At 40.3% G+C, this 23,002-nt stretch overlaps 1 protein-coding gene across 5 annotated transcripts in view; it reads right to left on the bottom strand.

Annotated features, from left to right (window-relative positions):
• Positions 1 to 23,002, bottom strand: part of PPP2R5E (protein phosphatase 2 regulatory subunit B'epsilon) — a 71,568-nt gene that overhangs the window by 47,868 nt on the left and 698 nt on the right. For 2 of the 5 annotated variants that reach the window (XM_031605590.2, XM_031605588.2), the window contains exon 2: positions 20,160 to 20,323. In XM_031605590.2, the coding sequence (XP_031461450.1) occupies positions 20,160 to 20,316 (157 nt within the window). In that variant the 5' untranslated portion in view covers positions 20,317 to 20,323. Of the gene's footprint in view, positions 1 to 95; positions 1,534 to 20,159; positions 20,324 to 22,188; positions 23,001 to 23,002 lie in introns of those variants that run through there. The other 3 variants (XM_090141789.1, XM_031605589.2, XM_090141790.1) reach the window with 3 other exon arrangements.

Below are 23,002 nucleotides of genomic sequence, written 5' to 3'. Positions count from 1 at the left end.
TGCGCAGAGAGAACTTCTGCGTGGCAGAAATTTCAAGCAGCACTGCTGACACATGTTGCTGTGCCTGCCAGAGCTCTCAGTTTCTGCTTACCCACCCTGGCTCTTGAAAGCAGCCGTGACGCAAGGAGATCCAGGCCATCATCCTGCCAAGGAGGCTGCTCCCAGCACGTTGCCTGTTTACTGTCCCTAAGTTCACCCAAGTTTTAGGAGGTAAACATGGGCTAGTCAGAGTCCTTTCATTATCTGCATAATCCCAGCCTATGTGAGTGCCATACGGTAATGCTAGCACCAAGTGAGCTTTCATTCCTGAATTACGGCCGCACAGAACACGGCCGGGGGAGTGCCAAACAAGATGATTAAGCAGCAAAATATGACAAGGCATGAATTATATTATTAGTACTCCTATCTATCATTAGCCACAGAAGTGAGGGTTTTGTGCAGCCAATAGCAACTATGCATAAATAAAGCTCCTACACTTTGACACGCTTTCAAAATAAGAGCAACTATTTATTTTGAGTAATTCTATTCTTTGGTTGCTTTGACAGTGAACTGTGTTTCAACATTTCACAAATTACTTCCTTTTTCCAACTTTACCTTGAAACAACTCAGAAAACCCTCCTGGTATAAAGGCAGCCTTAAATTACAATCCTTTATTTTCAGAGAACAAGAGCATAATCATTTTTCAACAAGGTACACTAAGCAGCTTTCCTTTCAGCAATTTGCTGTTTGTAGTTAAGCACGTTTTGAACCTGCACAGATTCTGGATTCCGCAGCACATGCTGTTTCATTTCCTCAGATTCACTGAAAGACTAAATCACAAGGCTGGACTTAAGGAGTTCTTGTAAGAACAGCCATGAGACTTGTTGGCTTTGTTTGTTGCTTTGTTTTTTAAATCACCTTGCCAGCACCTCTGAGGTTTCACTCTCATTTCTGCAGGGGCAGCCCAGCCATTCCCTTTCACCTTGAATGATCTGCCTGACTAACTTCAAGAAAGTTGTTTGGAAATGGGAAGGCAAATAGCCAAGAAGGGCAAAAATACTGTAAGGACATGTAAGATAGCAAGGTAAGTTACTACATGTTACACTGCGGAGTAAGTGGTAAAACTATGATACCAAAAGGCACTGAGAGCACGTCCACACAGACAAACTTCAGGGCTCCGCAAAATAACACTTTGCAGTTTTGGTAGAAATTGTATCAGTATTACCTAATTACTTACAGCTGCAGAGCCAAGGAAGGAGATAAGTTGAAAGAGGATACGATAGATGTGTGTGGTACCAGGATTCTCATTAGCAGTTCAGAAAGGCAGGAGGGAGGGCATGCAAGCGACTTGTACTCAGGGCAGGCAGAAGGAAGTGAGAAAATAGAAGACCTTCAGCAGGATCACAGTTTCAAATTATCTTCAGTCTACAGCAACACCCCTACTTTAACCCTGCAAGGCTTGCTAAGAATTGTTTAATGAGAAAAAGCAGACCTGATGAAACAACAAAATGAACTACAGCTTTCAGTAAAACCAGTAACATGGCATGCTACACTTAGAGAGGAAAACAAACTGCATAATGAAATAATAAATTAACAAATTAAAAGCAGAATAATTAATTTTAACATTTTATTGCTTTAAAAAAAAATAGTGGGATTGAGAAGGAAGGACTTTATGTTCAAAGTGAAGCAGAACAGTGACAACATTCCATTCAGGATCATGCCTTAACTTCAGTGAGCTGCATCATCACCTGTATCCAACACTTCTGAGAAATACTGATGACAGTCTGTGCTTCTTGGAATGAAAAATGGAAGAATTCTATCAGATTTGCTTCTATTAAATTAAGATTAGAGCAAACTTCCAGGTACTTAGCTGTAATAAAAGCAGTTAATCTTAAACAGTTTGCATAGAGCAATGCTTATTTTTTCTCAAACCAAACAAAAATAACACTTTCAAGGATATCATTTTTACACTGCATTACTCACAAGATACTAATTTAGAAGTATGCTGAGAAACGATAGGATTCAGCATCCATTAATTTTCAATGCTCAATTTGAGACACCCTGGATTTTCTGAATGGCTACGCAGCACCACACAGTACTCAGGCCTGGCTCCCACCAAGCTCAATTGCATTTTGAGTCATCATGTGCTCTGTACGTCATGGCTTGGTGTCTCAGACTGAGCAGCAAAAGCAACCAGTAGCTGTCAGAGCATCACACGAGTGCACAGAGCTGAGGAAACAGCAACGTACAATTCCTCCAAGGAAATACCCAGCTATTCTACCCTGGAAAGTCTCACTTTGCTTCTCTAATCCCTTACAAACTTTCTGACAAATTTGCACCAGTTGGATGTGGCTCTGGGCAACCTGGTTTAGTGGTTGGTGACCCTGCCTGTGGCAGGGGGGTTGAAACTCGATGATCTTTGAGGTCCTTTTCAACCCAGACCATTCTATGACTCACAGCTTCCTAAACAAGTACAGCTGGGCAAGTTTATGAGAGCAGCAGAACACATCACCTAACACAAATGAAACCGTCGGTCAGACCAACTTGGAGGCACCATAACTGCTCTCAACTACAACGCAGCTTTCAGGCAAGCCGTGACTCGTGGTGCAGAAGCACACAGCACAGAATCTAACCACCCTTTATGCAGTTCTGAAAGCACATATTTGTCCTCATTTTTAAAAGTGCATGTCTAATTTCTGCCATTAGCCAACGGTAGAAGCTTGACCAGTACTTTCTCCCCATAACACATTATGACTGTACCCCCTCTGAACCTTTTGACGAAAAATTCAAAGTCATCTTTTTCCCCAAATGTACCAATGAATGCATTTCCCCAGTTTCTTCCATCATTTACTGTGTCTCTACCACTCTCCTTCTCCTATAGCTCCTCCCCACAGCCCACCTCCCAGCACTTTGCTACCTCCGAGCACAAATCTCACTGTGCCACACACACCAGTCACGCTGACACCTCTGTCACACCTACAAGGAAACAAATCATGCTCATCTATCTCTGCAAGCATGACACACACACACACACACATTAACTCCGGTTAATAACAGATGCTAAATCCTCAATTGTTCATAATTATGATATCTATCTATCCGGCTGTTACACATAAAATAGTTTCCACCACCTCAGAACACTGCCAGATTTGGGCTGGGATTTATGGACCAAGCAAAAGTCTTACAGAGGGGCATAAGAAGCACCTCTGGCAAATGGCAAGGAGCCACCACGTAAGTTCTGAAGTGAACTTTAACATGGACAGAAGTGCATTTTTTTCCTACCTACTCTTTCAGGAAGGATAACTTTAGAAATTCTGCAAGAAAACTAAAAAATTAAAAAAAATCCAACTGCATACAGAACTTTCAACCACAACTGTCAGCGTATGAAGCAAAGTGAAAAGAACATTCATGAGAAGTGAAAAATCTTTCTGTAAGAAGCAGAACACACAGCCTTGACAGCCCCACACAGGTTCTGTGATAAAGCCTTTGCTATGCCTTTGCTGCACACCGGAGGAGAAAAGTATTTCTTCTTTCAGATAACGCTGCAGAAATCTCCAAGTTTTCAGTGAAATTTGCACACCAGGAAATGATCACTTCAGCAATTGTTAGGCCAGGGAGAATGCATTTTCCATTCAGATTCAATGAGATTTTGGTTCATGAGAATATTACTTTGTCGTAGCTCTACGTGAGCTATGGCTGAGACACACAGATGAGATTTTTCCCAGTTTTGCAGCACCTCCTTGAAGCTTTAGGCATATAAAATCAGCCATATTCTAAAGGTACAAAACATCAATCAGCTCTTTTGACTTTTTCCCAGGTTAAGCACCAAATGCCTTCTACTGAAAATGCTTATACCCACATGCGTGTAAACCCAGCCTTCTGAAGCACAAATATCTCCATTAACGTTAACTGTTTAATGACCCAGCACAGCAATCCTGTCATCAACCCTACCTGTGAAACAGGTCATAAAGGGAACTACACTCAGAAATTAATTAGAAGTTCACACTCTTAGCTTAAATTAACTACTGTGGTCCTACGCAATGGCTTCCTTAGGCCTTCTCTCTACATTTAGGCATGCAGCACAACAGCTTCACACCACTTCTTTCTTCCCCCTCCCCACCCACCAAGAGGCAAAACAAATCCAAACTGCTGGGGTAGCACATTTCATGCGTCCCACACAGCACCTCACGGGTCAGAAATGACACAGCTAAGAGGGCACAGCAGCAAGGTGAGGAACTGGGGCAGCTCCAGGGTCCAGCAGAGGCCACTGCAGCAATGAGGATGGCTCAGACAAGGCTTCTCTTGAGTGTGCAGCTTGTAGGCAGGAGGAATTGAGCAGTCCCACCATCCTGCTTCACTGCTCTCAAACATGGCAGCTCAAAACGAAAACCCTAGGGTAAATTTTTAGAGTGTCATAGCTTAGGAAAACCTTAAGATCAGCAAAACACACTGAGCTTCCTGAGAACTTCAGAAGACAACACCACACAGCTTTGAGCTTAACTGACATAATCAAAACCAGTCTTTACTCGCTTTGAAAATGACAGTCAAGGTGTTACATAAGCCAACAAAACTTACCAAAAAAATTGCAGGACAGGTGGGAAGAGAAAGAAGGATTATGTTGGTTCCCCTCATCAATATTTTGCTGGAGTTGGCAGCCTAACTCTACTTTACTGCTTTTGCCATTCAAAATGAACAGCAAATAAAACCCAGACAACAAGTGCATTTTTAAACAAAAACTCCTGTACCTGTCATATTTTTTCCCAGGAGTTCTTTCAGCCATCAAATGTTTTTTAAGCAAACCTTAACAGCCGCTTAATATTTTGAAGTAGTTGCGGTCCAGGTATCATCTGCCAACCTCCTGGCTACATTTAGAATCCTCCCACAGCTGAAGCATAACAGACTCCTCTATTAAGACTTAAATCAGCAGTCTCTTTGTCTCCATGCAACTGCTCTTTTACTGAAAATGGTATGGCAGTACAGAGAGCACAATACGAATTTAAGCAGCGAAGCTAATGCCCCGCTAGACAATTTCTAGTTGTCTAAATGGAAAAATGCAAATTTCCACTTAATTCCTCGCTGGAAATTCTGTTAGCAGCAGAAGTCAGATCTGCAGGCCCTCCCTCCCTGCACCCACGCGATGCAACAGGGTTGGCATTACAGGAGCAGCAACAGAGGTTTCGGTGTTGAGATTCACACGCTCCCTCAGCTGGCTGCCATCCTCCTGGGGAAAGGGTGAGATGGAGCCATTTTTAAGGGCAAGCAGCAAACAGGGCCCATGCTGCTTTACATACGTCTTTTTTTTCCTATAAAGGAAATCTCTACTCATGAAAACAGGCTACAGCGCAATTTCAATCTCCTCACAGGATTCTCAGAAGTTTTATAGATGTGTAATCCTGACATTCCCCACTAACGTTTTCCTTCTGTTCAGTATTATAAGAATGTGGATTTTCAGTGTTACGCACGTTCCCGGCCTCTGCTAAGAACAACAAACATAAGGATTGTTGTGCCAGGTTTCCTTAACATCTCCGATTTCCATCTTCTTCTACAGTCTGAAACCAGAAGCCTTCATGTTTATCGTAACTACATTTAACAAAGTAAGGCAAAATCCTGGAAGCCAGGCCTGCTAAGCAGCATGCCCTCATTAAAACTATCTGTGCTGCACAGGTTTGCCATTCAGCGGGATCGCTGCCTACCCCCTCCACGACTGAAAGGCCTTGTAACATCAGATTATTTGTCACTAAGCAAAATGAGAAATCCATCATCCCCTGACAAATGGTACCTAATGCCTTCGGATTAGACAAACATAGAAACCTGACCTTTGACAACTGATTTTATTTAACAGTTCTCAATCGCTGTCAATTACTGAAACACGCAAAAGCAACACTCGGAAAAGAAAGTCAGCTACATTTGCATTTAATGCTTCTGGAAACCAGTGTTCACCTAGCACAGTGCTCTGCCTCAGATTTTCACACAGAAACAGTGGTCTCAAACTTTGAGTTTAAATTAAAATTTAAAATAACCTTCTGATATGTTGACAGCTGATTGTTCATGCCTGGTCTTCCCCTCCTCTGTTTCTTGAAAAAGGCACCATTATCAAGTCCATCAAAATACACACCCCTAACAAAACCAGCAATTTTGTTTAAAGGTCACATTTTGTCTATTAATACATGGAGATTACCAGCAATTTTTTAAGAAGCTTTTCACCTATACGCAACTGTATTTATTCCAGGTAACAGAGCCACTCAATTCCATGTAGATAATCTTTAAAAATATATATATATAGCAATTTTCTACCTTAGTCACACATAGAAGGTAAACATCCTTAAGTCCAATCTGACTTCACACAATAACAACAGTCAGTCAAACTAAAATAAATCAATTCCTTTCCCTGAAGGCTGTAGATTTTTCAGATTAGCCTGGTGGTGAATTTCATCTTTCATTTTATCGTAGCTCTAGATAGGAAATACTATAAAACTTCTTTGTTGTTTATTATTTACTCATCCCATAGAAATGAAAATATGAGTACATAATTTCCTTAACTCTTCATTTTTTTGTAGGGCATTCATCAAAGTCTATCATTACCAAGTTCAGAAATTGAACTAATCTTTCCAAACTTTACACCCTTGAATTCTCTCTCTCATACTACATTCTTCCTTATCTCAAAGATGTAGAACTGTAAGAGATAAAGTGGATTAAAGACATATTGAGGATTATAGATTATGCAGTTAGAACAAACAGAGGCAAGTATTTCAAATAGCTGACCCTACAGAAAGGAATCACATTCTGTTCTCAAGATGATATACAAAAATAGAAAGCACATTCCACTAGGAAAATATTTACTTAATAATTTATCATTTAAGAACCTTTACCCTACAAATTAAAGTACAAAGACAGTACATTGAAATGAACGTGAAGATATATTTCCAACCATTAGAATACAACTTCAATTTTGACTTTGATTAGATTTATAAATTTTGTTCTGTTCCAGCATGACAAGCAGAAGTCACACTTCTCTTGATCCCAAAGCCCTACAGTTAAAACTGATTTCAACTCTGAGGTGGACAGGAAAGACACAGAAACTCAGTACTACCAAAATGCTCGGAAATAAAAGGGTAGGAATCCTTAGGAATCTTTAATAAGGAATACTTTAATAAGTATCCAACTGGAAAGAGATGCCAGAGAAATGCAAGAATCAATTTAGTCCAGATATTAATACCTTCCTTAATTATCTATATGATTAAAGTAGCATATAGACAACTTCTGAGGATATTAAACACAGAACTTTGAATAGCAGTAAATTCAGAAATAATACAAAGAAACTTAAACAAATTCCTTATGCTGCCAAAAAACAAAGTGAAATTCAGTTTGGAAAAACACCAACTAATATACCTGGGAAAAAATAAACCCAAATACAGATATTCAGCATGTGCAGAGAAATAGCACTGACCACAAGAGCTCAAAAGAGGGGGAGGCACTGCAGCCATCCCACTGAATCTGTAAGGGGAAAGCCAAATTACTTTTCCCTTTCACCCACTTGTTTTCTTTTCCAAACCAAATCACACACAGCACGGCTCTCTACCCCACTATCTTTGCTGCAACCCCAGATACGAAATAAGTCCTGTTGCTCGAGACATTTAAAACTATATAAGCAGAGATGTTATTAAGCATTGAATGCTTTACACAAAGAGCTCAATGGTAATGAAAAAATACCTTAGGTTTTGTTTTTCTATATTGCATATCACCACAGAGCTTTTCCATTAACTTTATCTGACATATCAGGAGTTTAATCCAGAAGTGTAATACATATCCAAAACTAAATAAACATAAGAATATGTTCACTTCCAAGCTATTTGCTTTTTATTGACCACGAAGCTTTGGCACGTTTCACTACAAGGGAACCAACTTTGAAGATGATGGCTCTCAGATTAATTTTTGCTCTGGTGTGATGCCTGTTCATGCCTGGATCAATTGTGCATAATGAGGGGAGACCAACAATGTGCCCATGTCAAATGAGGCCACCTCTGAATTTAGTCTGAAGAGCATGTCAGTCCTTCTCTCTGCAAAATCCTTGATTAACAAAGTTTCTGCAGCAGGAGTGACTGTTCCTTACCCGGCAGGAAATAAAAGTAACTCAGAAATATGAGATAGACACTTCAAAACCTGTTCCTAGCCACTCACTTCAATTTCTAGATGCTATGACATTCCTTCCTAAGTGCAATAACCTCAAAACTTAAGACTTTTCCATTGCTAATGCAAATTCAAATTCCACTCTCTCAAAATCAGTTCAGAAGAGTACACAGAAAGAAAGATTCAGGTTTCATGGAGTCTCTTTCCCTTTCAGAAGAGTTGCTTTGGGATGGGGTTGTCCCCTTCTGTGTTAAGGGGAAAGATCTGTCACACTTGAGATTGAAACACCTGAACCAAGCCTTAAACTTGGCCTTGTCTGCCCAAGCAGCAAAGGGCTCCATCCACATACTGTTTGTTGAGTGCAACTGTGTTCATTAAAGATGTGGTAGCCAAGGGAGAACGGGACACACAAAGATGAACTGCCCTAGGAAATGTGACACATTTATCTCACCTTTAGAATGTCCCATCATAAGGAGATAAAATAACAAGATTTGCTGAAGTGACCACTGGGCTCCATGATCACCTTTTTCATAAAAGACTGCGTCATTTCTACTTATTATTTGTGGAATTTGTTTGCTCTTCTGAAATTAGGGAAGAGTGAGAAATTTTATTCTGTGACCTGGAAGTTCACAGTAATTAAAGGATGGGCTAAAGATAACCTCAAGCATGTTGTTCCTTTCTCCTTCCTTACCAGGACTCCTTTTGATGCACCATAATGAAATGCCTAGAATTGTTCCAGGAGCCTTTTCACTGCTCAGCTTATGCCTAGCCCACAGCACAGATCCCACTTGCTTAGTTCTCTAATATTAAGGGACTTGCTGCAGTTCTTTTTACTTGTGGCCAACAAAATTTAATCTGGCAGCTCAGACGATATTCTCCGGCAGTTTACAGCAATGAAACTTTTTGAGTTTATGGCATCCAAAATATCACCTAACAGCAACTGTGATACACTACCTCTTCCTCAAAGTGCACTAAAAGCACTCCATCTCTACCTTCCCACACACACCTACAAGGTCTGCTGCCACGCTTGGCCATCAAGCACACTTAGAGACAAATTGAGCACTTTTCCAAGAGTCAAATCCTGTGTCAGAGCTTTAGGCACCATCTTCATTTCTGTTCCCAGAAAGACTAACAACCACTTCTCTCCATCAGACCCATAGCCAATAGGCCCTAGATGTTAGAACGGAATTTGTTCTTGAATAAAACACCCACTAAGGTTTAGGTTTTGTCAAAAGCAGACAGATCTTTACCGATTCCTTCCTAGAAGCACATCAGAGTAGCAGCTATTTTTTCCCTCTCTGTCTTGCCTTTTCCACCCTTGCTGTGCTTTTTAAAGATGAGAATAAATTTCAACCACTGTAGTTTCTTAGCACTGGGACAGTGAAGATGATGTTTCTTCTAATAATAGGAAGTAAAAAAAAAATAATAATAAATCAAGCAAATACATGGTGCAGAAGGGATGAGGAGGACTAGTGCCTGAATAATAGAGGGAAAGGAGGCCCGTCCTGCAGCGAGGTGTGATGACAGCAGCAGAGACAGGATGGTACTGGCACACTTCACAGGGTGGATCTCCAACCTGACAGGTCTCATCTTGCCTTCAGAAGTGCAGACATCCAACCTCTACAACACACTGAAGGAGTTTCAGATGATGAAAAGATGTTTTTTTCCTCTTTCTAAATACATCTTATTTTACTATATTGAGATTTTCAATAACCTCTGCAAGCCACTCTACCTGGAATGCCTGTTCTTACATGCACGGTGAGTTTTATCACCCTCTTGTGGAAAAATAAGTGAATTGTATCTGTCAGAGGTCAGAAGTGGAAAGTGGAGTGCAGAAGACAGTCACAGTGAACAAAGAAGGGAAAAGAAAGGGAAAAATATTTGCTGGGTGGCATAGAGGGGAAATGCAGGGAACAACAGTAACCAGTGACACGGTGCCACACCAGCTCCTGTCAGCAAAACCCACCTCCAAAAGATTCTTTGAAACACCAAAAGATAACAACCAGCTGCTAAATTTCCTCCCCTTGGTAACACTCACTGTGTTCACCAAGCAGATTATGTTCCCTACGTTGGTTTCAAGGATTGCCTCAGCTGTAACCATCATCTTCCACACCTTAGTTCCCACCGATGGAAAAGATAGATGCTCTAAACTGAACTCAGAAAACACTTCCTACATACATTTTCTGTTTTAAAAACATTCTGCATGTAAAATCTGTGCCCTGCTGTAATTTGGAAGTAGAGAGAAACTTGAGAACTTATGGAACTTGAAACAAGAGAAACTTGCCAACTAATGGAAGTTTAGACATTACATCCTACTGGTTAACATAACAGAACAGAAATAAGAATATTTAATTGCCCTAAAATCCTCTCTTCATTTCCTGACTAACCCCACTATCAACTTGAATTGATATCCAAAATTTTGAAAGCAACAAATTTATCGCAACCTGCATTTAAAAACTTGAAAAACATAAGCTGGGTTGGTACAAGCACACAAGAGAGAAGCAAGAAAATTAAAAGTTGATACCAAATGAGACCAATGACACTACAGAGACAAAAAGAAACCCCAAGCAAAAAAAAAGGCCAGCTCAGATGAGAACGACACCACAGGCATGGTGAAAATAAGGGAACAACTCACATCTCTCTGCAGCTTCCTGAAAACCTTCCCACAGAAAACCACAGACTATATCCAACACAAAACACAGTTGTTTCTTCTTAGTAGCACCTGTCTTTTCCTTCATGCACCTCAGCAAGTTCCAAACCCATTCTTAATTATCAATCTCCAATTAATCTTCCAATCTCTGATCTTCTTAACTACAGCAAAAACTGAAGAAGCAGTTTTCCTTCACATTACACAATGAACTACCTTTATATCCACACACCATTCACAGTGAACAGCACAAAATGGCTAACTATGCAACACTTATTTCATTGTTTTAATGCTTCACAAGGGTATGGGATTTTTCTGAATAAAATTACTGTATGTGAGTGCTTAACCATCACCTCCAATGGAGCAGTCAAACTCTAAGAATGAGCACTTCTACTGCCAGCTACACACAGTTATCTGCACTTACTCATCATCCCTGAGGTATCACTGATTTCTTTTAGCTTCCCCAAAATGCCACCAACTAAGGAAGGCAATGTCTGTTTTGCAGTAAATGCACCTGCTTCTTAAATCTTCAAATTCTATGTTTCAAACTCACCAACTAATGCACAAACTTTTATTATGTGAATAACAAACTACTTGCCTCCACCTCTCTTGTAACTTGTACAGCAAATAAGTATCACATTAAATTGCTAACACAAGCTCTCCAGGTCAGAGGACACACAAAGCCACTGTTACAGATGAGCTGGCAACACGTCCAATGATGTTCATCGCAGCCTACAGCAAACTGCTGTTCTGTTTTTCCTTTTAGGAAGCTACCCAGAAAAGCCTCATTCTCTTCTTCATCTTCTGACCATCTCAGCTTGTACATCAAGCCCTTTTCACTGTGGCCCTTCTCTACCATAAACTCCAGCAGACACCAAGGCATGGTGTCAGGCACATCACCTTCAGGGAGAACTAATGCAGCTGAGAACCCGACACAGAGATCAGAAAAGACAAAACAGTGGCAAACAATAAATGGTTTAAATACAAAGTAATGGTTCTATTTTATTCAAATGTACTAATAAAAACATCAAAAGCTGCTGAAGTGTTTTAAAATGAAATTATTATATACTTTGTTCACAAGCGACACTATTTAACATAGCAGTTAATTAGTATGAGACATGCTGTGACTTGAAAAATAAACTTCTATAAGAGGTTGAAAATACATTCTTTGATTAAATACATCTAAGAACATTAAAAAAAATCAAAATTATACACATCACTGCCATTGAAAAACCCTACAGCAAGCTATTATTATAAATCATTAATACTTCTGATCAAAACCAGTTCCCCTGTAGCTCAACTTTAAGGCTTTACTCAAAACAACTCTTCCATCAAGTGCAGCAACCCAGGGGCACTGAGTATTTTGCACTCGTTTCTTGGACAGCCACCACAGCTTTCCAAAACATCTTTCACAGACTCTCAGGCTGTAGCTGCAGCAGCATTTTATTTCATTTCTTCGCAGAAAATCACGCTCAGAAGTTACCAACTCTACACAGAAGTCCATCACCGTACCAGCTCTGCTGATTCAACCGAAAGGGCACAGGATACTGAAGTAGATGACTACAATTATGAAGGCTTAAATAAAGAAACGGGAGGCAAAACATTTTTAAACAATCTGATCCCCAAAACACTTCCCCCTGAGTACATGAGACAGTGTGCTGTATGATTGGGAACTTCTCCCATGAGCTTTGCCTTCAGAATACAAAAAATCACACGGGTGCATCTGCAACAACCAGCAACACAGCCACAGACATATCCTGCCATGGACTTCTGACACAAGGCACTAGCATTCTTCTAAAAGATTTTCCTTTAGTTTTTAAGAAATAATACGTGTCCTTTGCTGATATTTTTAATTAATTACCAAGATTATGCAGTTTCCCAAACCAATAGAAGCCCAATCTTACCAAAACTCACTGAACTCAGTGAGTTTTTTAGCGTGTGATGGCTAAAAAACATTGCACAACTGAGCCAAAGAAACAGCAATCGCTTGAATGAGCAAACTGTGGGTGAAAGGAAGTTACCCTGAGCCTAAAAATAGTTTATTGTCCTCCCACTCCCCAGAAAGTGCAAATGAAAGTGCTCATTTTTCAGGAAGACACACGCTTACAATGGATGAACACGAAGGCACTGCCTCCCTGCTATAAAACTTCATTGATGGACAAAAGTACTATCCAAGTACTGAATCTTAAAAACAAAACAGACAAATTGAATAAGCTTAATACGTGGACTTTTTCTATTATATTAAATAAATAAGTTGCTTGTATACACAGATGTGTATTATACATATTTGATACATATAAGCACAAGCAATAAATCACACATGACTCCAGAGCTTTGGAAATCATGCATAGAGTCAGAGAACAACCAAGGTTGGAAGAGACCTATAAGATCATCCAGTCCAACCATCCACCTATCACCAATATTTCTCACTAAATCACATTCCTCAGTACAAAACCTAAACATTTCTTGAACACCTCCAGGGTCGGTGACTCTTCCACCCTTCCTGGGCAGCCCATTCCAGCACCTGATCACTTCATCTGAGAAGTATTTTCTAACATCCAACCTGAATCTCTCCTTGAGCATTTAGAATATAAAGTTCCATACTGTTATCTGTAATAAATAAAGGCAGCACTGTACTTCAACAAGCGCAGAAATAATTGCGTGGCTAAACCAGAACCTGTATTTGTTAAAAATACTTTAGGAAAAAGGAACACAAAGGAGGTACTTATTACAGAAACAGGAGGTTTCACTACAGACTCATCATAGAGATTCACCTGGACACAGAACACTTCAACATTATTAGAGAAATAAATAATACTGAGAAGCATATTATAGAGACATGCCATACAAACACAGGCTGAAAACAATTGCTTCTGATGATGGTGAAGTCCAGACATCCCTGAAAATCATCATCAAGATTTTAGACTCAATCTTGTGAAGAGTACAGAAATATCTCCTTCATAGTAATTGCAAGTCACTTTGGTTTTAAAGATAATTAAGAAGTAAGAAGTGGGAACAATCATTCCTTAACATTTCTGCAAGCAGAGTGAGAAATTCAGGAAGGAAGAGAACTACCCTGAAGGTCTGGGCAAGGGAAACATGGGCTAAAGGAAGAGTCCTCTGATCTAAATAGACCAAGGAACACATACATAAAGACAGCTGAATGGAAACAGAGATTATTAGAATATGAAGGCTAAGCCAATAGGATTTCTCACCAACTGCACTTTCACTACTATACTGTCAGAGTACAAAGGTTTGTTTTGTTTTACTAAGGCAGTGACTTGCAAGGCAACATTTCCACAGATACACATTTTCTGTAAATGTAGTTGTACAGAACTACATTCTGGACATGAGAGACAAGAGCATGCAGAGAAACTTCCACAAAGCAGAATGTAATTGCCAAATGGATTTTAGAACAACCAGAACATTTCAGATCACTGAAAGAAACTATTCTACACTACAACCACCAGATGTTTACAAAATTGAAGAGGACATCAAATACATCACCAAAAAAGAACTGCCAAGAGCACAAGAAAAGGTGAAGAGTTTAACTGTGCACAACAGGAACTCCACATATCATAAGGCCAAAAGCAGGGATAAATCCTACTTCCTTTTGGAACTGTGGCCCTTTTCCCAAATGTTACAGGGAGAGAGCCTGCTATGTCTGCTCTTATTTCAGCCAGAACGAGTGCAAAATTCTGTACAGAAGCTTCAGGACTGATGTTTGATTCATCATTATGTGCAGAATAGACCATGTTCCAAGGTCTCTTTCAGACAATAAATGAGGATTTATTTCCACTTATGGAAATAAAGCAAAATTTGATTTTGCAAGTCACAGCCATTATGATCCTTTATTCTTGTTTGTAAATTAGGATAAAGTATTAACTTCAGATATTTTCTTAATAGTTAATTGATATTTGTAAAGCATTCCAAATTTCATAAATGGAGACTAGCACAGAAATGACAAGCAGCCAACTCTTATGCAATTCAACAGAAAATACAAGCTTTCTTCCTCAATAACTCAGATAATAACTACCATTTCCCATACATACATTTCTTTAGACTGAAATATTCTTAATGCACGATAAAGAGGATTTTTTCTCTAATCAAATGTATTTGAGAAGGAAGGTACACATCTTGCAGTTCTCACATAGGCAAAAGTCTTCCAGAGTTTAAAGGATCTTTGACTATTTAGGAACTTCAGCATTTGGCCTACAGATAGGATTCATAAGAAAAGCTTATAATAAAATCACACCTATAGGGAAATAATATAATGATCAAAAGCAAACAGCAAGTGAAAGATTTTCCCTTACTGACTATGCAGCGCTCTTTTGTTGCCACTACAGCAATTCTTTAATGCCATGGAAACTATCTGATAAATGCATAAGAAGCTCAATAAATTTCATAATATTGAGGTAGCGAAGCAATTGGTATTGTTGACAGAGAACCTCTGCTCTGAGCACCTCTTTTAAGAAAGAAAAATTGCCTAAAATAAAAATTATAGTTTGAGCTGAGGCCTGTTTTCAACAAAAATAAACCTGAAAGTAACTATACTGCATTGGAATACTGGAAAACGTGGGAGAATGGCAGGAAATAAGAGGTGCCCCTTGAAATGATAAAAATGGAATACATTGCTTTAATATTTAACAGCCTTTCTTTCATATGGTTTGCTTTACCTTATTATGCATTTTTAATGAGAATAGGAGGATGAGAAGAATACTGTGAATCACATGCTTGTTTTCTGCCCAGTTCTGTTCAACATTTATTTGCAAGCCATATGATCTTTGCAGTCTGCTGTGTGCATGTCTTCATCTCCTGGACACTCTCCTAACATGACAGATACTGCCAAAAACACGAACGGACTTTCTCTGCTTTTACAGGTAATAATGAGATTGGTCTGTTTTCATGTGCTCAGTATTACAAGACAGGATTTTTTTTTTTTTCCTACCAGTATTGTATCCCTACCTACCTTCCTCCAAAGTCTTGTAAGTTAAGAGTATCTACAGAAAATGAAAGTAAAAGAACCTTTGATAAGTACCACCCCTTTCCAATGCACATACAACATACACCACCACCTTCCGCTACGGAAGCGTGCTTTGAGGCATACCACAAACTTGGTTAACAAACTCTGTGTGGGTGTGCCTAAGGCACAGAGGTGGATGTTGTCATTCCAAGATAAGGGCCCCTCTCCAGGCCTGCCACAAACCAGTCACCTCAGGGACCTGCCAACCCTGCTGATACCAAGAGCCTCATTTCCTCATTGCAGTCTTTCAATACCTAAAGGGAGCCTACAAAAAGGAGGGGAATCAACACTCTGAAAAGGTAGATAACTGCAGGACAAGGGAAAATGGTTTTAAGTTGAGGGAGGGGAGATTTAGGTTGGATGTCAGGGGGAAGTTCTTTACTATGAGAGTGGTGAGGTGCTGGAACAGCTGCCCAGAGAGGCTGTGGATGCCCCGTCCCTGGAGGTGTTCAAGGCCAGGTTGGATGGGGCCCTGGGCAGCCTGGTCTAGCATTAAATGGGGAGGTTGGTGGCCCTGCATGTGGCAGGGAGGTTGGAGATTCATGATCCTTGAGGTCCCTTCCAACTCTGGCCATTCTGTGATTCTGTGAAGAGCCTCTTTAAAAGTTAAGGCAAAATGTAAAGCCCAGGAACACAGGGCAGGACACACCAGACAAGAGCATGCAGGGACCTCAGTGCATGTGAGATTTAAACCTTTTTACGAGTACATATATTGAAAACACAGGCCAACTGTACCACAGCTCCTGTTTGCAATTCTTGTACCATTCCACGTGAAACAAAGGAAGACAGCCTGCTTTTGAAACATTAGATTCAACATTAGTTGTATTATAAAACAACTCCAAATTATCACAGAATCATAGAATGGCCTGGGTTGAAAAGGACCACAATGATCATCTAGTTACAACTCCCCCTGCTCTGTGCAGGGTCGCCAACCAGCAGACCAGGATGTCCAGAGCCACATGCAGCCTGGCCTTGAATGCCTCCAGGGATGGGGCATCCACAACCTCCTTGGGCAACCTGTTCCAGTGCCTCACCACCCTCTATATGAAAAACTTCCTCCTAACATCTAACCTAAACCTCCCATTTAGTCAGAGCGCAGTAAATAATAACAATTAAATTATCAGAAAAGTCTTGACTGTAGAAGAACAGAGGACACAAAAGTCTTGACTGCTTGAGGAGGTTTTTTTTGGCTTGGGGCATTTGAGAGTCTTAATTCAGCCCAATAGGGCCTCAGAAGGCTCCTGCATCTCATAAATACATGAAATGTTTGTTCACAACGAGCTAAACAATGCACACAATTATGTTAATTAAAAAATGAAATAGAACACACAGCAACAACCTCACTCCCCTATGCTTTACGTAGAATAAGCACCACTGAAAACTCCAGTCCTTCTCACTACATTTCCTAAATGGCAAGTTACCATTCAGCCTTGTACATAACACTGAAACACATTCTGTCTCCTATTTCTGTTTCCTGAAACATTATTATTATCAAATAAACAACAGCTCCAACTTATCTGTTCTTGCAGTACAGGCACATACATCCACAGAAAGGAACAGACTGCATTAAAACACTACCAAAACAAGCCATTTCGCTGTATATGACTCTGCCCCTGGGGAAAGGAATGAGAGCAGATAAGATGTGACAGATGCGTAGTCATGTCACTTAATACACAACTGGAAGGTGCTCAAATCATTATGGTGACAGGCACAGCACAAAAACTTGCAAAGAACGGACAAAGCATTTATCTAGTTTGCTGCATACTTTATTCTTGTAATGAAAGAAGATACTGAAGTCCACGCAGGTGCTTCTCTGAGAGAAAATATAGGGTGTAACTATCAAAATGAGAAATAGTTCGAGGGGAGCAGGAGAGAATAGGAGAAGAGGAGAGAAGAGCACAACATGTGTGGCTTAGTCTGCAAAACTCTTCCATCACAAATATAAAATGTTTAAGGTCAAATTCAAGGTCTGTCCTCTAAAAATTTCCTGTACTGAAATATTTTTAAACAGGTTTAATGAAACTTGAAACTTACCCAAAACAAGGAGTATACTTAGCAACTGGAGATCTCCAAGCTGATCTCATTATTCAGTGTCTTTAAAAAAAGCTATTTTGCTAAAAAATCATTTTTTTTTTTTAACTTTAAAGATCAAAATAACAAGAATAAAACAGGAAGTCATGTGGTTACCGAATAAAGCAATAGGACTAGTTACTTATTGGAGGGTAAGTGCAAGCCCAAAAGTTTAAAGATTAGGACTTTCAGACAATTGTCCAGGAAAAGCGTGAAAAATGCAGATGAAATCTCACTTCTTTCAGGTTAAATAATCCTAATTGTTACAGTAGTCAATGTAGATCAAGAATAATTCTAAATAGTATCACAATTTTTAACTGTTGGTGTCCCTTCAGCAGGGACCAATACCACTGCTGTTTCAGATGCATCCTTAGGCCCAAATCCTGCAAAATGATCTGTACAGAGCCCTGTGCCAACAGGAATCTGCATTAAGTCAAAGGCGGAAAACCAACTCACAGGATCAGATTCTTAATTTGAAGCTGGACCACTGTAACTCATTATGACACTAATCATAAATATCTCAGTAACGCTCTCTGTGCCCCATCTGTTTTATCTTATTACAGCTTTATATCTCAATCCGCAGGACTGGCTACAGCAATCAAAATAAGCACCTGCACACACCTGTGTTTCTACAAGACCATGTCCTCAGCCAAAGCCACCTTTTCTTATGTCTGTGCACACACCTACAGTGTTCCCTGAACAGGACTATACAATATAACCAAATAATTTAAACATTTATTCAAATACAAATCAAAATCTTTTTTCAGTAATGTAGCCACTTAAGCCAAAGGACAAACTCTATTTACTGAAATGCAGTAAGTTGTATTTTTAAGGGAAATTACCTGCATCTAAAAATGACCTGCAAAAATAGCCAAATGGGGTTTTAAATGACTTTAAATGAACATCTGCTTCTTTATCTTACTTTCACCGAACATCTAGAAAAGTTCATAAAAGAAAATTCACTACAGACCAGAACACCAAATCCAGTGCCACTGGCAGACACACTGAAAAATGGTGAGTAGTGGAAGCACTACTTCCACCAGGCCCACCCTGCTCTTCCAGTCTCCTCTACTTCCGAATCAACCCTTGCCAGCTTAATACAGAGGGGTTAGATGGTTCTTTTGGACCTTTCTTTTGAGCAAGTATGTTTATTTGTACATCCTTGCATGCATTCCACAGAAAGAAGTCTCAACTATTTTAATGACAGCTCCTGCAGAACAAATCCTACAATCCAAGTTTAATTTAATTTAAGAGATACACATAAGCTAACTGATATATATATATATATAATTTTTGCAACTTGTCTGTTCTTATGAAGAAGCAAGGTTACAAACCAAACCAAAGTGCAATTACACATTCATTACATATTTCAGTACTGATTACCAAATTTATCAAATGGGTAGAGGAAGAGATCTGGGAAATCTACATGCCCACAAAGCAAAAATGAACAGACCTAATATTAAACCTATTCATCTTTCTATTTTCCAGAATAATCAGCACAAATTCTGCTTAGCTCCATTCCTTGTAACAGAAAAGAAGAATGGCAAAGAAAAAAATTCCCAAAACTGAGTAAGAATTCAGTGAAAGGAAACGTTTCTAGAAGGTGATTCCTTCTGCCGTATCAAACGTAATTCTGAGAGAAGCTGCTGGCCCCTGGATTTGTACTGAAAGTCAGTGCCAAACAGGATTTAGAGGAAGCATTCGAGATATTAGAGAGATACTGTCAGCCTTTTAAGAGCTGTAAGCTGGATCATCATTTCCTTTCCCAAATTAGAAGTTAAATTTTCCCGCAGCAACCCAACTGGAGCAGGGATACATAGGCTGTCCTCACAGTTGTGTCTTGCCTAAGACCTGATCTTCCTCTTGAGATGCTGCAGTGCACGGCACTTTTCAGTTCCAAAACCCAGCAGAAGCCAAGAGCTGCATACAAGTTTCCCCATGCTCACAAGGCAGCTTGGCCTCACCATAACTATTGCTCAGTTTGTGTATCTGCTGAACTTTCACAAACTAAAACACACACAGCCTGGGTGCCGTGGAAATTCAAGTCATCCTACGGGTTAACATTAGCATTTAAGACTTCCAGAAGTATTGCAAACAATTACCACACCCTCAAGTCACAGATAAAATATTCTGTAAAGCTTAAATACATACATTTCTGGCATGAAACATTCCTCATTACTGGCAAAATTTCCATGCAATTTCTGGCAACAGAACACTTTGAGTTTAGAAGTTCAACCATAGAATATAACTGTTTAGGTTTATGGTTATTAGGTTTTTCGGGTATTTTTAATTAAAAATCATTCTTGAGCTTACCTTTCAGCAGAGGCAGAGGAGTTAACTCAATAGGCTTGCCCTGAGACCTAAACTGGGAGGAGCTTTGTGACCTCTTCTGTCTGGCTTTTCTGACGGACTTCCGAGAAAATCCGTCTACTTTATCCACTGATGGAGGAGTAGTTGGTGCTGAGGACATATCCCTACTGAAGGAAAACAAGAATTACAAATACATTCCAAAATTTATGAAACAGGTAGAGATTAACTGACATTTTCCAACCCCCTTGCTCTGTCTTTGCTGTTCTCCTTCTGACAACTTATCCAGACAGAGCATTTGGAGAGAGAACCCACCAACACATATGCAGGTCTTATGGAATAAGTTATAGGAATGGTGCAATTGTTTTTCTCTATCCCTTGTTTAATCTGCCTCATTTTTACCAAAAACCCTGCAACAGGAAAAATTCTGACCTAATGATGACATCATTATGTCAGCTGAACTCCATACAATCCTTGACAAAGGATTGAAGCTTTGAACTACGTATTAAGTGAGGCAAAGTAACTTGAACTCATGCTGGAAAGCATGATGCAAGCTAAATGATCTCAAGAGCATATATGGTATATATATATATGATAACTCAAGAAGGTATAAATATCTTAGTCACTCTAGTGCACAAGACAGAAGAAAAAAAATCATTTACCATACCTACATACAAGACTTAACAGCAACACTAAAAAGTACCACAAGAAGTAGTGCCACGCTTCACAATTTGACTAAAACTGACAAAATTTCACATACTGCTTCTTTACTCTCCATTTCAGACGTTCTGTTTTTGTACTGAGTCTCTTAACACACAGTTATTCCATGTTCTGGCATTTCAGCAATAATAGCAGTATGGTAGCCATAATAGTTCTAAGGGCATAAGCCAGACAAGGTTTGCAGAGAGGCAGAGAGCCAAAAAAGGTTTCTGTGAGCAGAAGTTTGTTTGTTTCCCAACTCTATCAGCTGGTCTGAGAAATAAGCATTGCCTCTTCCTATAAAACATGCCCTGGTAATGCTGCTGTAGCTAATCCCATACTACTGAGAAATATCAAAAGCTTTTAAAGAGTGAATTCCTCCAACCAGCTATTGTATTTAGCAGCCTGTCTGGCCTGTTAAAAAGGCACATTACATCTTGGTGCAATACATGAGTAATACTTCAGGAAAACAAGACAGGAGGAATTTCGGCCTACATATTTCAAGCAGCTCTGCATACAGTTAACTTTACCAGCATGTGCGCCTCTATGATTCGTATTAGCGATGCCATTATTAGGTAGAGCACTCTGCCAGTTTCAGTAGGGCCACACACTCATGCAAAGTTAAGCGTCGGCATAAGCACTTGCAGGATCAGGGTCTTAGAACATGTCCTTGGAAAGCATTACTCATCCTCAATGTCTGTTGACTTCAATTACCACAGTGACTCGCAAGCTAAAAGAAGTTGATTCCACACGATCAAGAACACTTTCAAGTACTTATTTTATTAAAATATTTGGTTACTCATATGCTGCATAAATTATTAAAGCCATTGAAACAGACATTATTATTTGGATCCGTCTTTCGCAAGAGAAGCTTTAGAAAGTCCAATTTAAGGCAACTGTAAACAAGTTCAGGAAGATAAGAACCATTTAATGCAAAATTATATTATATATGTGCACTAAGTCTCTCAAAAATGGAAGTACAAACTCCACAGCTTCTCCAAGGCAGCATGTGCAGCACCAGATGCTGAGCTGTGCAGCTGGCACTGCCGTCACGAGAAAGCCTTACACCATCTTTTTCATTTTTCCTGAGGTCCTCTCCACCACCAGCTTATACTTTCCAAATATAATACAGTGTCGGCAACGCAATCCCATCCCTTACACAGGGTTTGTTTGCCATCTGGGGAGGAAGAAATGCCCCCATCAGCGGGGCATCCAGGCCCCAGCTGAGATTAACAAATAAAAAAGTCTGATAAACTGAAATAGAACAGCCTGCGCTCCGGCACCCGCTTCTAAGGTTCCAAAGCTCCGCCAAAAATAAATATAAGCACAAAGTTACCTGTTACATAAACCCAAATTACGGAAAATAGCAGCAGAAACACACAGCTAAAAGCCGGAGCCGTTGGCCTTGTTTCATCTCATCGAAAAGATTCCTCTGCCCATCACGTGTGTGGCTGAAGTGTAACCATCCCTGCACTCTCTCTCTCGAGATGAAATCACCAAAATAATAACAATGCTAATAACAACGGGCAGCGAGCAGAGCGGATGGCCCAGCTGCAGGATCACGGTGTCAGCACCGAGCCTCACCGGCACTTCTCCGCTGTAAATTTAGTAACAGTTTCCCTCACCTGCGTTATAAATTATTAAAGCCTCATTCTAATTCCACAAGGCTGCATCCAGCCTGACAACCCCGTGGTAAACACCGATCCTTTTTTTTCATCCCTCCGATGATAGCTCGTCTGAACGCGCTGTAAGGGCGAAACATGCGATTCCAGCGGGGTTGGGGGTGGAGGGGAGGAAAAGAAAAAAAAAAAACAAAAAAAAACCCAACAACCTGAGATTATTTATTGCGTGTAGGAAAGCCGTGGAGCTTAAGCGCCGTTTCTCCCAAGGAGGGGCCGTATTCTCGCAGGATGCAGCGCCGGGAGGAAGGCGAAGCCACGCACCCCAGATCGGGGCGGGGGGGCGGCGAGGCGAGGGGACGTGAAAATAGCGACGGAACGCACCGGGAGGGCCCGGGGCCGCCGCGCCGCCATCCGCCGCCTCCCGCCCGCTGCCATCGGCTGTCATTTCCCGGCGGGAGCCCCGCAGCTGGAACGCGTCCTCCCGCGGCCCCCTCACCGCCACCCCCCTCCCCCCGGGCCTCCTCCTCC

The sequence above is a fragment of the Phasianus colchicus genome, chromosome 5, assembly GCF_987193195.1.
Source record: "Phasianus colchicus chromosome 5, bPhaCol1.hap1.1, whole genome shotgun sequence".
Classification (NCBI taxonomy): Eukaryota; Metazoa; Chordata; class Aves; order Galliformes; family Phasianidae; genus Phasianus; species Phasianus colchicus.
This window is presented reverse-complemented; position numbering and strand designations above follow the sequence as displayed.